The sequence below is a fragment of the Sceloporus occidentalis genome, unplaced genomic scaffold (genome assembly GCF_023333645.1).
Source record: "Sceloporus occidentalis isolate IW3139 unplaced genomic scaffold, rSceOcc1.0.p SCAF_4, whole genome shotgun sequence".
Taxonomy (NCBI): domain Eukaryota; kingdom Metazoa; phylum Chordata; class Lepidosauria; order Squamata; family Phrynosomatidae; genus Sceloporus; species Sceloporus occidentalis.
The window spans coordinates 22539858-22554475 of NW_028316984.1; the positions used below are offsets into that span (position 1 = coordinate 22539858).

The following is a 14618-nucleotide window of genomic DNA, read 5'->3' on the forward strand; positions in this document are numbered from 1 at the left end:
AAAATATGTAATTATTGAAATTTTTGTTCTGAGATAGTGTCACAAAACCATCAAATCTAAGTTAGATAAAATCTGAAGTGATTTGCAGTCCTTGGTCCAAAGATATGAAAAGACAAAAGTGGCACATCATTTGGCTCCAATTAATAAAAAAAGAAAAAGAAATATATGTAACCTTCACGGCCATCCCATTAACATCAGTCCCAATAGAGGCTGCTGTCGGTCTTGTATTAGGCACAGTTACTGTACTTGTTTCACTGATGTAAATATAAGACATCGGTATCCTTAATTCTCGACTGGCAATCTGTTAAGAACAGAATGGTCTTATTGAAACACATCTGCCATTGTCTTAATCTATGTTGACTTTACAGTTTGTTTGTTTTTCTGCTAGCTAACCTAGAGGTCCTGACTACCTGTAGCAATTGTCTTGTATTGGACAGAACATTTGTGAAACAGCAGAGATTGCACCATAGACAAGGGATGCTGGAGCCAGACCACAGAATGAAGCCTCCAGGCCCAAGTCCAGCAAGATGGCAGCATTCTCTGCTCCTAGTACCCCACACTTCACTGAGTAGTGTGGCACTACTTGGCATGAACTCAGGGACAGATGAAATAGTACAACTGGCCCCTCTAATAGTGAAACAGGCTACTGTCAATCAAAAATGGAAGCAAAGGAAACACAAGAGACTGTGTCTAAGCTCTTCTCATCAGACTCATTTATCAATCCATCACTTTATGGTGACTTGATAAACAAATGTATACATCTACTTACAAATAATTTTTATAAACAAATACTAGAACATATAATTAATGCAGGGGTAGGCAACCTTTTTGAGCCGGGGGCTGGGTTGCTGTCCCTCAGACAACTGGGGGGCCGAAGCCAAAAAATAAATAATTAAATAATTTTTTAAAAAGTAAATAAAAAATAAACTGGGACAAATGTAGGACAAAAATTCAAATGGAGGACACTTTTAAATAAAAAATGGAGGACACATAAAAATGCTGATTTTTTTAAAAAAATGTTAAGATAAATGCATGTTTCTGAGGCTTCTACAGACAATTGCCCCACCATGCCCCTCGCGCGAGACGCCCCAGCGGCAATCGGTGACAGGACCGGGCTGGGGCCGGTCCCAAGGCCTTGCCGGGCCGCATTCGGGCTGCAGGTTGCCTACCCCTGAATTAATGTATCTAGACTGAATAAACTTTTGGCATGCTCACTGTGGTGTGTGGATGCTTTTTACCTGCATAATTTTGGTGTGAATACCTTGGCCTAATTCAACACCACCATGAGTCACCAACACATGCCCATCTAAGTAGATATGAACAAGGGCTGCAGCCTATAAACAGCAGATTAAGAGACTGGTTAGTTTTTGATGTACAGTGTTTCCATAATATAAAACATGTTGAAATGATTATATCTCATGATATAGTGAACTAAAAGAAAGAAATTGCCAGAATTCAGACTACTTTTAACTTCACAAAATATAAGCATACCTAAATAATAACATAAACATTGTTTATTATGTTGAGAGAATGAGTAATAAACACTCAAGTGCACAAGTTGCATATTCCAAGTTGCATATTTCACAGGGTTAGGGTTAAGGGATGTGGTGTCTTAATGGTTAAGATGCCAACTCTGATGATCAAAAGATTGGAAGGTTGGCAGTTCAAGGCCTGAGTGCTGCATGATGGGATGAGCACCTGTGACTAGTCCCAGCTTCTGCCAATTTAGCAGGTCGAAAGCATGCAAATGCATATAGATAAATAGGTATCACTTCAGTGGGAAGGTAATAGTGTTCGGTGCTGTCATGCTGGCTCTTTGGCTTAGAAACAGAGATGAACGCTGCCCCCTACGGTCGGTTACGACTAGATATTCATGTCAAGGGATTATCTTTACCTTTACCTTTAGGGTTAGAATAGACTACTCCTTTACAACCAACCCCTCTTGTGTCAGGGTGTTTTCATGCAGGGTCGAAGGTGCGCATTTTCCAGGCTATATTGGAATATTTTGTGTTCTTTTTGCTCCGGTTTTAGCCCCAAAGTGAGGCTTCGATGTGGTTTCTGCCTGGTTTGAAGACATGCATGATCTAAACATCCCACCTCCAGAGCAGTTTGAAACCGCTTTATTTGGCTTGTGTGTTTCATACCTCTTTCTGGCTATATTTTCATTTAAGAATTAGGGGAATTGGTTACACTTTTACCAAACTGAAACCAACAGAAAGTACTTTTCCGTGTCCAGCACACTGGTCATCTTGATGCCTGAATACTAGATCCAGTGAAGGATGTTAAAAATAAAAGCGCAAGATGAGTCATAGGAACGTAAGGGTTGGTACTACAGGTCTAAACTGGAGTGGGTATGCATCATGCATAACAATGTCAATATTGAGAAACTAGAGGGATGATATTTAGTCCCTGTCTTTGCCTAGGCTTCAAGTGAATCTAATGAAGTGGTTAGACTATCCAAATCTATGACACAATTAATCTATTAGGCCTGTGCTGGCAGATCAATGTGCTGGCAGATGCCCACTACTTCAACACAATCTCCCCCTTCTTTTTCCATATTGAAGCACCCTGTACCACCCGAAACAACATATCCTTGTTGTTTGATATGTGTCCTTTTGTTCCAGATTATTTTTGTCTTAAAAATACCACATACTGTATATTTCTTTACAACTGATATCCCAAATATCTAGATACACAACATTAAAGAATGTCAAAATACTCAGTTTTCAAAACCAACCTGATTAAGAAATGTTGGCTGAAATCCTATTGAATATTTCAGCGGAATAATGGCAATCCCTTTCTTTCTCCAGTAGTTGCATGTATTAAATTCTTCCACAGCCTGTTTCCTTCTGTAAAAACATGACTTCTTCATGCATTCATTCCAACATCTTATCAAGTTCTTTGGATCAACTTCCTGTTTGTAATGTGTTTTGTCAAATGTTTTGTACATGTTTTTTTCTCTGATCTGTAAGGATAAATGGAAAACCATACAAAGAAAGATAAGACGCTGCTCTGTGTCTCTGGTCTTTTCACACTGAATTGAACCAAAATAAGACAGGTGGAAACTAGTTCACCCATTGCCATTTGCAACTCTTTCATTTGCAAGAACTCACAAATTCTTACATATAAGCTGGTAAGCCACATATTTCAGCCATAGCAGAAGCACCCATGACATCTGAAGCATATCCCAGCAAGACAGACAACTACAAACACTACTGTGGTTGAGATCCAATACCTACCCCTTCACATGGCCAAAACAAGTAGGTGATTCCTGCCAGCAAAATAAAAATACACTCATGGTATAGCTGAATGCCTTTGTTGAATCTTGCTATAAAAGCAATAATTCTATTTAGAATTATTTTTAAAAAACTATGAATATTCTTACTGTTACCTTCTCTGGTGGTAACCCTGTTGTGACTGCTATATCCGTTATTAATGTCTCTGTAACAAGAGCTGACTGAGGAAAACCAAATCCTCTAAATGCTGTGTTTGATGGCAAATTTGTCTTGCAGGCACATCCTTGGCAGAGTAAGTTGGGAATCTTATAAGCATTATCCATTCTTAGCAATGCATTCTCCATTACCTTTAGGAAAATAAAAGCATCGATTTAATAAAACCAGCTTTAAATGTGTGTGAGAGAGACACTGTCCTTAAGTTTGACTAGAGAGCAAATGCACAAGCAAGGTTCCTCAGACAAGCCTTTTATTTGTCTTATAGCAATATATTAAACTACCACTTGGAAGGCACAACCTGTGTGCACATCACTGTGTTATTGTCTCCAGTCAGTGGCAGCACATAACATACAAATTTCTTTCCATTATAGGGATTTCTCTCTATTATGAAGGCCAGTACAGCTTGGAGGAAGGAATTTACTCATATGTTGTCAGAGGAGGTTGCAGTGCCACAGCTACATTCCAACTGGGACTCAATTGCTATGCTTGCAAGCCCAGATTGTTCTTATTTTTCCCAGGTGGGGAATTGCAGAGCTGGGTGCTAGGATCTGACTTCCATGTGCTGTAAATGAATCCCAATTGGGACTCAGCAGTGGTGTTTGCAAGCCCATTTGAGAGGGCATTGCTCTCTTGCTTTTTCCTCACCATGGACAAATAAGATTGATTCCCAGCCAAAGTATCAGGTCTCACCCACCACATTGTCCAAAGAACCCCACATCATCATCCAACCCACACAAAGTCACAGTGGTAGGTCATAACCATCACCATCTGAGTTTCCCCATAGTTGGCACCGAATCCAGGAAAACATTGAAACTGACTGCCTGAACAGACCAACAAGAAACACTAATGTTGGTGACAGCATGGTGACCGCATGCTGCACGCCCCGACTCTGCCCTGATGTCAGCATCACACCACATGCCTGACCAGCTGGCAGGTGGCATCACACCGTTTCTTTGGCGCAGACCTATGGCAGTTTGCACACATGCTGCAATATCAAAGTTGGTAAAAATTGTACAATACATTTTAACAGCAAACCAGGAAAAGCCCTTAAAACAAAACAAAACAAAATTCTTGTTGGAAGGGGAATTTTACTAGTTTTCAATAACTTTTGGCAGGAAAACACAAACATTAGTTTAAAGTAATTATTCCTGTTTTTCCCCAAAGGTCTTTTAGTGGGTTCTTACTGAAATTCAATTGTGTAATTTGCACAAGTTTTGAACTGATGACACACAAAAATACCTTTGGGACCAAGTGCTATCCACTTCTAATGTAGACAGTAAAAAGAATAGTGGACAGTGTTGCCAGGTTTTCAAAAAAGCAATAAGAGACAGGGCCGGGGAAGATGGGTAGGAAGGAGCAGCCTAAAGGGACCATGCCAACCACATGGCCTGCTCTGAAACCAGGTTGCTGTCACTGGCCCCAGTGCTTACTGCCAGGAGCCAGATTATCCTGGCTCCTTTTTGCTCTGCTGCAAAAGATCAGAGTACAGTGTTGGAGCGGCTTCGGGTCAGGTTGGTGGCATGTGAATGCCACACCTCCAAAGTGGCCAGATGCTGCTTCTTTTTTCCCATTTGTTTCAGGCCACATTCAAAATTCATGACATGTAGGGCATTTGGTATTTAGGTATTTCAGTTATATTTTTATGTTCAGTTAGCCATGCCTTTCCCTGTAACATTAACATAATGTCCACATTCATAAATTATATTATATGTGTACTTCTGTCTTTATAAATACCTAATATCTCTGAAATAGGGGATTATTATTATTATTTTTTTTTGGCCTAGTTGAAGGCTTTCTGACATTAGCTAGGGTTCACACCTTATAATGAGAGACACAGGAAATTCTAATGGGGAAGAAGGTGGTGGTAAGTGGCTGTGAGAAGAACATTTTTCAGCATTATTTTCTGAAACCTAATCCTCCAGAAAGGACTGAATGCTGTGCTTTTAACCCTTCTAACTCCAAAAGGAGATGATGATAAATGGCACTGAAAAGTGTAGAGAGAACCATCAGGTATACAGACCCTGGCATAAGTGACCCACCAGGGAGACTAAGAATTTTCCACCCTAAAGCTAAGTTTGAAACCAAGCTGATCTAAATAATCAGCATCATACATGCACAAAATGAAATTGAGAACACATCCCTGCTGTAACCTAACGAAGAACGCTAGGTTAGAAATTGCTAGTGGATGGCAATTATCCCAAGTTACTGGATCCATATTGATTTTATTTAAAATAAGTTTTGTCACTGTTTCTTTCAAGGAAACAGGGAACACATCATCCCTGAGAGGTATTAGCCACCTTTGAGGTTGATATCCCTGACTCAGTCCTAGTAGGTTTTAACAGCCAGGATGGGCAAGGATCAAGGGAACATGTGGTTAGCTCAAATCTCCAAGCAGTTTGTCTTTGGCTTATCTTCAGGCTATACAAGTTGAAAAGACAACATGACTACCTCCATCCATATTAGATTCTGGCAAACCTATGGGATCCAGGATGGAATGGATACAAGTAATTTCCTCTGCAAAACAAATTGGCCACAGAAGAACTACAGACTGAATGATTTTGGAATTAGTTTCCCAGCTGCAACATACCGCAATGGATTCATCTGGTGTACACCCAGCATTACTGTAGTATCTCACATCAAGAGCCACAATTGTGCCATCATTCATAAATCCAACCTAAAAAAATTACAGTTGTGTTGTCAGTTATTGGAGCACTAATGAAATTTCCTTCTTTATAACATAGTTTACAGAATGTCCACACAATACAATATTTATTCAATGGTATTTATGTTTGTATATATAAAGTTCTCACATAGTTCAGGTACTATGCCAAACTATGAAGGTTTGACCACAGTAGGCATATATCCACTCCAAATGGATGAAGCATAGTTTGCAATCAGTCAACGATACAGAATCAGCAACAACAGTAGCATCCAGAGGTCACTTTCTCTGGTCCTCTGTAACACTTGCTCCTCTCCTTGTTGTGACTTTCAAATTGGCAAACTGTGACTTGAGTAATTTCTTCAAACCAAGACTGATCCTTTTTTAGAGGAATTACAAAAAAACAAAAACAAAAAACCACACAAAATAAACAGAGTTTATTTTTCATCTGCCCTTTCTACCAATATCCAGATGATATCTCACCTGCTCAAGCACTTGTGAAGGACTGACACAACTTGACTACAGTGCCCAGTTCACCACTTCAAAAACAAGGAGTAGACAGGTCTTCCTTTGGCAGCTATCAACAAGCAAACAAACTTTCCTCCTCTTTTTCTGATATATCTCATGGAAGCTTAATTGCAGCTAATCCATTCCTGTCAAATCCTGCCCATTTAAATTGGCTAGAGCCAGTAGTGACAAATGCACCAACACTTAGTCAAATAGAATTGTCATCAGACTATCACAAGTGACTTAATAGGAGTTTTAAGTGATTTCCCTCTTTACACGATGTAAACAAACTAGGTTCCCAAACTAAGGCAGATGTTTGCTTAAATTTATATTCTGTTGTTATCACCTAATTGTGGTTATTATAAGCTACTTTGGGCCCTCTCTTGGGAGGAAAACAGGATATAAAAATACAAAGTGTTTTGATGACTTACTAGTAACATAAGCTAAGAATGACTGAATTCATAAAATCAAGTCAATAATCAACCCACAGATCAATCCCTTGCCCCTTTGACTATTCAACATTTTGAGTACTTTGATGGGAGACCACCAACAAATACTAGGTGCTGTAGACTATGGCAGGTTACAGTCCGCCAAAAAATACGTATTCCCTACGTATTAGGGTTAGGAAGGGGCGGTGCTTCCGCACCCCCCTAACCCTAGTACGTATGGAATACGTACAAAATGGCGGCGCCCGACGTGTCGCGGCGTCTATGACGTCGCGAATGCACCAGCGGCGCCTCGCGACGTCATAGAGGCACCGCAAGGAGGAGCTCCATTTTGGAGCTCCTTTTTTGCTCCGCACGGGAGCCACACGGTGTGGCTGCTATGGCTCCCTCACGGAGCAAACGGCGGTGGCAGCAGACCGCGGCGGTCTGTAACCCGCCTATGTTTCAGAGGAAGGACCTGCCAAACCACCTCTGAGTATTCCTTGCCTTAGAAAATCCTGTGAAATTCATGGGGTTGCCATAAGTGAACAGGTGACTTGAAGGCATACATATACAGAAACATAACGGTCAGGCTATCCTACTAAGGTGAAATGTGTATTTTTCTAGTATCCAATCCTTAGTAGACCACCTTGGCACTACCTTTTGATGGTGGGATTGTGTGCTTCTGTGAAGCAAGAGGTTATGCTAACTGCAGCAGTGCTGCTAGTAAGATCTACCATGTCAAACAGGATTTAGAGTAAATGTAAACAGTTACTGGGCAGCAGCAGTGTCTGTGCTTGTCTGTCTGTCTGTCTCTGTGTGTGTGTGTGTGTGTGTGTGTGTGTGTGCGCGCGTGTGTGTGTGCCTGTGTGTGTGTCTGTGTGTAGGGGGTAACACTGGTGGAGGACTTCTCAGAGACAATTGTAGTGGCACTATAGCTAACTCTAAAGGAGCTAGTATTGCGTAAAAGAAGGCAACAGTAAACAGCTCCTGATAATTTTTACCTTGAAAATAATATGATGCAAAGTAATCGTGGAAGTTTCTGATTCATAGGGTCACCATAAATTGAAGTCAACTTGATGACAAATAACAACAACAAATCCTTGGTAGATGTTACCAAGATATAGATCCCCTAAAGTTTTTCTATCCTTGTAAAGCAGGAGGAAAAGAATACCCATCCTATTATGATCTGAACTCTATATAAGGGAGGAGCTGGGCATGGAAAGGAGATTGTTGGGAAGAGTGAAATGGGCTGAGAAGTCCAGAAAAGCAAGAACTGTTCAGCTTGGCAGCCTAATTTTCTTTTTCAAACCACTCTTGTCATGCAGCTCGTTTGATGTAAAGACATTACAGGCTGAGCAAATCCTTTTGGAATGCATGATCAGATGCAGCACAGCTGAAAAATATTTGCTTCTTCAGTTTGCCATTTGTAGGTAAAAAAAAATAGCATAGCATAGAAGTAATAGATTACAAGTAAGCAAAATACCTAATAGGCTATTGTTCAAGATAACAACGGCATAGCAACATTCCTTTTACAAATAACATTTATTCATTACACTTTCTCCCTATTTTTCAAGCTAAAAATGCTTTCTTAATTTTTGATGCATTTGAAAAATGGTAAACGGATAATAATGAATTACTGAAGTGTGTATGTGTCCTTATAACCTATTATAGACTTTTAAATTAACTTTTGACGCTCTGCATTATACTTACTTCGTACCTTCCAAGGAATGGATGTCTGCCCCCAGTTATTAACATATCATCCTCTCGATCCAGAACACAACGAACTGCATGGCCAGTTCTAAAAGAACAAGAGGCAGAAATGAGAATCCAGCATTCAGATGTATCAGTCTCATTATTGACTGTAACCAATTATGGCCCTTACCTCATTAGGCCAATAAAGCACACTACTGCCAGGATAACAGTGCTTTTGGTTGGGGTCTCCCGTATGATGTTGTTGTTTTCCCACTGTTGTACTGTGTGAGAGTGTTTCAATATCAATTTTCTTACTAATTCCCAAAATTTTAATGGTGGTGGAAAGAAAAGGGCACTGTGCAGCAAAGTAAGGTGAAAAGCTACATCCACTTAACATTTAAAAGGGTGATTTTAAAAAGCTGCTGAAGCATTCACAATTACGAGAAATATATATCTGTGTGTGGATTCCTCCTGTATCTGGTTAAATGTTTACTATTTAAACCATCCTTTTAAACAGCATACTTACTTATTTGCTGCCACAGCAGTGATACCAGCCAGAATAGCAGGTTTGGTTACTTTACCGCCAAAACCACCACCAACTCGTTTTACATGGCATGTGATCCTGTTGCATGGGATATTTAAAACAGAGGCCACCAGTTCCTGTAAAATCAAATCAAGTTAGAGAAATTCAAAGCAGTGTCACATACAGTATATCAGCTGTTCTTTCATTCTGAACACCTGCTCTCTCTTTTCGCCTTCTCTCCCTCTCTTCCCTTTTCTCACACACTCACACTCCATACAGATTTTGTTACGGCTATTGCCTATGTATAGCAACCACTGGCCTTTGATACAAATCATATATCTCCCTATTGGCATCCAGGCAGTTTTAAAGGACTCAGATGCAGAGTTGCACACCCAGTTCCTTAACCACATATGCATCTGAGCAGCAGGCTATTTATCATGCATATTGGCCTCTTCTATTGGATTGGGCCATTCCCTTCCACAGCAGGGATTTTCAAAAGGTTTTCCTAGATTAGGAAGTTATGCTAGATCAAGAAAAGTCCTTCAAGCACCCCCCAAATTACAAGCAGCACTAGCCCAATGTCTTTGTGTTAGTGACAGATAGCTTATGGTGGTCTGTCAGATGCTTGTGCTAGGGTAGCATGTTTCCTCATGAAAAGCATTCTGATATATTTATACATTATTATGTTACTATTAGCATTATACTCTCCTTGTTACCTGAATAAATGTTGGATGCTGTGAGGACACATAAATATCTATTTCTTCATCCTCTCCCTTTGGAATAACAAGTACACTTTGGGTTTCCATGTAGAAATGCTCCTGTCCCCCAATGTGAATCTCACCTGGTTCCAAAAATAAACCAAAAAAGAAAGCTTTCATAATCAAAAGAAGGTGAATTAGAAGAAATATACACTTTCAAAAAAGAAAAAATAATAATTAGAAGACTAAAAAATGTCACAAGCTAGACATACATGCAAAAGCAAGCTTTCCCCAAAGAAAAGGCTATTTCAAATTCTAAAATGGATGAAATAATATATATTGGTACAGCTCTTTTCTTGCCACAAAACTACAGGCTGAATCTCCCTTCTGTGGAATTCTGAAATCTGAAATTCTCCAAAAACCAAAACTATTTTCATGAGTGCCTGAGGCAGTGACACCTTTGCTTTCTGAAAGTTCAATGTACACATGAAATCCAAAATACCTCTGTTCCCAAGGGAGACTCAACCTGTATAAGTATTTTAATTTTTAAAAGTTTTATCTTCATCTGAGCCTAGAAGATTTTTTTTAAAACTTGTGATTTTTTTAGGAACTGTATTGAGTTCAGTCCTGTACTGTATATGTGTACCTAAAGGCTAGTCCCTCTGATTTCAATATAACTTATTATTTCCAGGTAACTAAGTAAAGGATTACCGATCTAGAGACAGTGGGAAAACTTGCTTTTCCTCTGCAGCTTTTGTACTGGTTTACCTTCAACAATATGCTGTGCCCTAGCAAATCCTTCTTGAACATTTCCTTGCTCTAGTTTTCTTCCTGGGCTGAAGAATGACTTGTGTTCTATTGCTTCCTGCAATTGCAGTTGGAAAAAATAATAATTATAAACACATTTATGACATCATACTTTGGATACTTGTATACTTTGTTAAGCTACTCTAGGAAAGGTGGCACATACCCTAACAACATTACTCTCTCAGCTGTTGAAAGTATTCTATGGAATCTGCACATTTTTAATGTCATGTTTAGCTTTTCAATGAGACAGAGACACCTTAGAAATTACCTCAATAGTTAGAACAACCGGTTCCAGATCTTTGTATATTATTTTTATTTTTGAAGTTGCATGTTTTGCATGAGCAGCTGAATCAGCAATCACAGCACCAATGATCTGACCAACACAGGTTACCTGCAAAATATTTGAAACATTACATACACACACACAATAAATGAAAAGAGATTTTTTTTTGCCTGAATCTAGAAAGCGTTTTATGCATGCAAATTAGTAGGATTCAGTGCAAGAAAACTGCAGAGGCATTTTCCTTTGCTTGTTCAAAAAATATTTATCAGCTAGAGTTGTGTGTATTTTCTTAGTGAATGTATTGTGACTGAGTTTACAGCATCACACATAATAATGTAAATCAAAGCTAACAGTGGACATAATAAGGTGAAGAATTGTTAGGTTCCACTTATATTAGTGGGAGGGATGGGCAACTTGAATCTTTACATAGAAGTCCACACAAATTCAAAATTGTGAATTTGGAGTGAAATCAATTTGATTTAAGTCCATATGTTTGACTTGGTGACATCAATTAGAAATTTTAATTTATAAATTCACTGCATATTTTACATAGTTACTCACATTCCCTCTGCAACTAAGTGTTTACATTCATTGAAATATTTTTATATTTAGTTTATGGAGTACAGTATAATATTGTGTATACAACAAGTGATGGCGTCTCATTCAGAGCCTGAAAAAAGTACTTTTTGGATTATATCTCCCAGAATATCCCAGCCAGTGTAGCCAGTGCCAATGCTGCCAGGAGATCTTGGGAGGCTGTAGCCAAAAAAGGTAATTTTTCCAAATTCTGTTTTCAATATTGGCTGTTGGGAGCAGACAATCCCTGTGAATTCATGCAGCCATTTCTGAAGAAGTTGCCAGTAAGACCCCACAGCTACCATGTGCACATTTTATCTATTAACAAATGTGTTGCCCATTTTAACAGAAATGTACTTTCTCACAAGGCAAACATATATTTACTTTTGCTTATAACTGGATTGATAAACCACATATGAACAATACCTTATCTACTGCAAACAAACTCTCTGGTTCAGTCAAGCAACAGAATTCATTTCTACCTGGGACATCTTTCCATGTTATCACATCAGTCACCCCAGGCAACTGAAGAGCTTCTGATACATCAATTGATCTGAGAAGCAAAATACAAATTATCCATTTTAGAAATGTCAAATAAAAAAGAGAGAAATACTAGTTATCCACCGTTCCAACAAAATTTCACCTGTTACATTGTATTTATTTATTTAATTTTAAATTGTAAGATTATTGGGGGTGGGGGGGGTGCACACAGAAGAGCTTTACTAGATTGAATTTTGAAGTAAAAACTATCAGCTACAGAAATTTTGTTTGAAGAAGCATTTAAATAAAAGAAGACTGCCAACATGGCTAAAGTAAGATTTTTCTACACAGTTTAAATTCCCCAATTCAACTAAAGGTTGTGTGTCACATATACAAATGAGTACAATCCAGTCTATTTCCAAGCCAGATCCAGTCACCAGGGCTAAGTATACGTGGCCCTCTTAAATCTTCAGTCCTAACCATCAACTAGTTGGAAAGGGGTTAGGTCTAGATTCAGGTCATGTCCCAGCACAGATGTTGCTGACTGGTATAAATGTAACTTAGTATATTGATTAGATGGGGGACAAAATCATATCAGATTTTCATCAGAAAATTGTAGGTGTTTGGACATAATGACATAAAGAAGAGAAGAGAAGCACCAAAAAGGAAAACATACTAAATTGGGACTTGTGTAAGAAAATACAAAGATATGAATCATAGTTTCATCAGGAATCCATAAATGTTTAATTTAATGGCAGAAAAAAGAGAAGAGGGCACCAAAAAGAAAATAAACTGGTTAACTGAGGATTCATCCAAGGAAACATCAAGACACACAAAACATACAAGAGTGGATGAACAAGTTTTAAATAAAACATCTAAAAATGTTTCATTTTCTCAAAAAAAATTATAGGAATTTTTAAAAAAAGGCTTCAAAATGTTTGTGAACTGGCACATTTGTGGGTTTTTTTTTTTGTTTTGTTTTTAAAAAGGCTTCAAAATGTTTATGAACTTGATTTTTGGAGGCTTTTCAAATTCAGTGCCATATGAGCTATGTTTCTAAACTCACACAATCTCTGCATAGGCTCTTGAACTTGTTACTAAGGCCAAAAAGAGTTCATTTTCCATGGTGTGAATATCATCGCAATAGACAGCTTCTCCGGTGGCATGCTTAATACCTGCATGATGCATAATGGGACAGCCTACCATATCGTGGGGCAACTGTGCAGGGTTAACATCCTGTTTAATAAAACAAACACAAATAAAACAATGGTATCTTTACTTTGCAGCCTGAAACTTTTACAGATCATACTTTTATGAAATGAACAATGTTTTTATTATGCATCAAGAAGTACAAAACCAACAATCAGCCATGTAATTTATGGATAATTATGAAAGTAAACATATACCCAAGTATTTCTAAATGGTCCAGCGTCTACAAATGTTCATGACAAATACACACTAAGTATTCAAGGCGCATTAATTTGTCATATTCACACAATGAAATAACATTGTTTCTGTATTTCATTTTAAGTGTTCATAGGATTACAGTTCAACAGAAAGAAACATAAATGTTGTCTTTCAGTTTAAATGTAAAATTCCACAGGCCATTCCTAATTTCAACTATGTTCTTACAAGGAGAAAGGTGGTTCCAAATCTGCCAACAAAAATTAATCCACAATAGAATCAGAACTTTGCCTATTCACTTTCTTCTTCTGACTCTCACTCAGGGTATATGTGATCAAAAGTGTTCCTGAAGTTTTGCAGGGGAAACACATCTTCCCCCTTTGCTTCCCAGCTTGCTACCTGCTCAACTCAGTATGATACATCTTAATGTAAGTTGTAAGTATGATACAATTCAACATTGGGCCTTCATGCAGCCTCTGTTGGGTTGATCAGCACCAAATTTTGGCCTTGTGGAGTAAAACATTTGTGTGTAAAACAAATGACAGAGAGATACAGCCCCCAATACTTTTCTATCAATCTCTTTAGCCACTTCTCCCAAGTGGAATTCTGCACTGTGTTTCTATAAGCTTTCAAAATCTTTGAAAATCCCAAGAAGCAACTTGTGTGATGGAACAAACAAGGATGGCCATGATCCAGCTCCTCTATAACTTCTGGTGCAAGTAGCTCAAGTGGCACAATGAGCTGCTAGGTATATGCAGGAGAGACTGAAAGAGTCAGAGCATCTCCTTTATCATAGCAAAAATGGCTAAGGTTTGTCATATGCTTAACATCACTGACCTGGTACTTTTGGGAACTCTGAAGTAATGTGGTATGGAACTCCTTCAGACTGCTCATATATTTTCTTGGTACAGCTGGATACCTAGATGGATGCTGAAAAATCAAAATATGTTATTTATGACTTATCCTTTTTTTATTTAACACTTATCCCATTTGTGTCTTGTCCTCCATTCAAGATGCTCAAGGTGGCATCTCACAATATTAATGTAACCTGAATTAGGTTAGAAAAATATAGTATTTCCCTGAGGCAGCCAACATGTGCTGTTGCTGAG

General features: G+C 38.5%; 1 protein-coding gene across 5 annotated transcripts in view; it reads right to left on the minus strand.

The window, feature by feature from the left end:
* The window catches only part of LOC149313614 (aldehyde oxidase-like), a 43971-nt gene that overhangs the window by 13607 nt on the left and 15746 nt on the right, over positions 1 to 14618 (minus strand). For 4 of the 5 annotated variants that reach the window (XM_089519458.1, XM_089519457.1, XM_089519456.1 and 1 more), the window contains 13 exons: positions 14347 to 14439; positions 13172 to 13341; positions 12052 to 12178; positions 11035 to 11157; positions 10728 to 10824; positions 9978 to 10102; positions 9265 to 9398; positions 8757 to 8844; positions 6040 to 6126; positions 3392 to 3583; positions 2738 to 2965; positions 1239 to 1334; positions 173 to 301 (listed from right to left, as the gene is read on the minus strand). In XM_089519458.1, coding sequence (XP_089375584.1) covers positions 173 to 301; positions 1239 to 1334; positions 2738 to 2965; positions 3392 to 3583; positions 6040 to 6126; positions 8757 to 8844; positions 9265 to 9398; positions 9978 to 10102; positions 10728 to 10824; positions 11035 to 11157; positions 12052 to 12178; positions 13172 to 13341; positions 14347 to 14439 — 1689 coding nt within the window. The remainder of the gene's footprint in view (positions 1 to 172; positions 302 to 1238; positions 1335 to 2737; positions 2966 to 3391; positions 3584 to 6039; positions 6127 to 8756; positions 8845 to 9264; positions 9399 to 9977; positions 10103 to 10727; positions 10825 to 11034; positions 11158 to 12051; positions 12179 to 13171; positions 13342 to 14346; positions 14440 to 14618) is intronic. The other variant, XM_089519459.1, reaches the window with a different exon arrangement.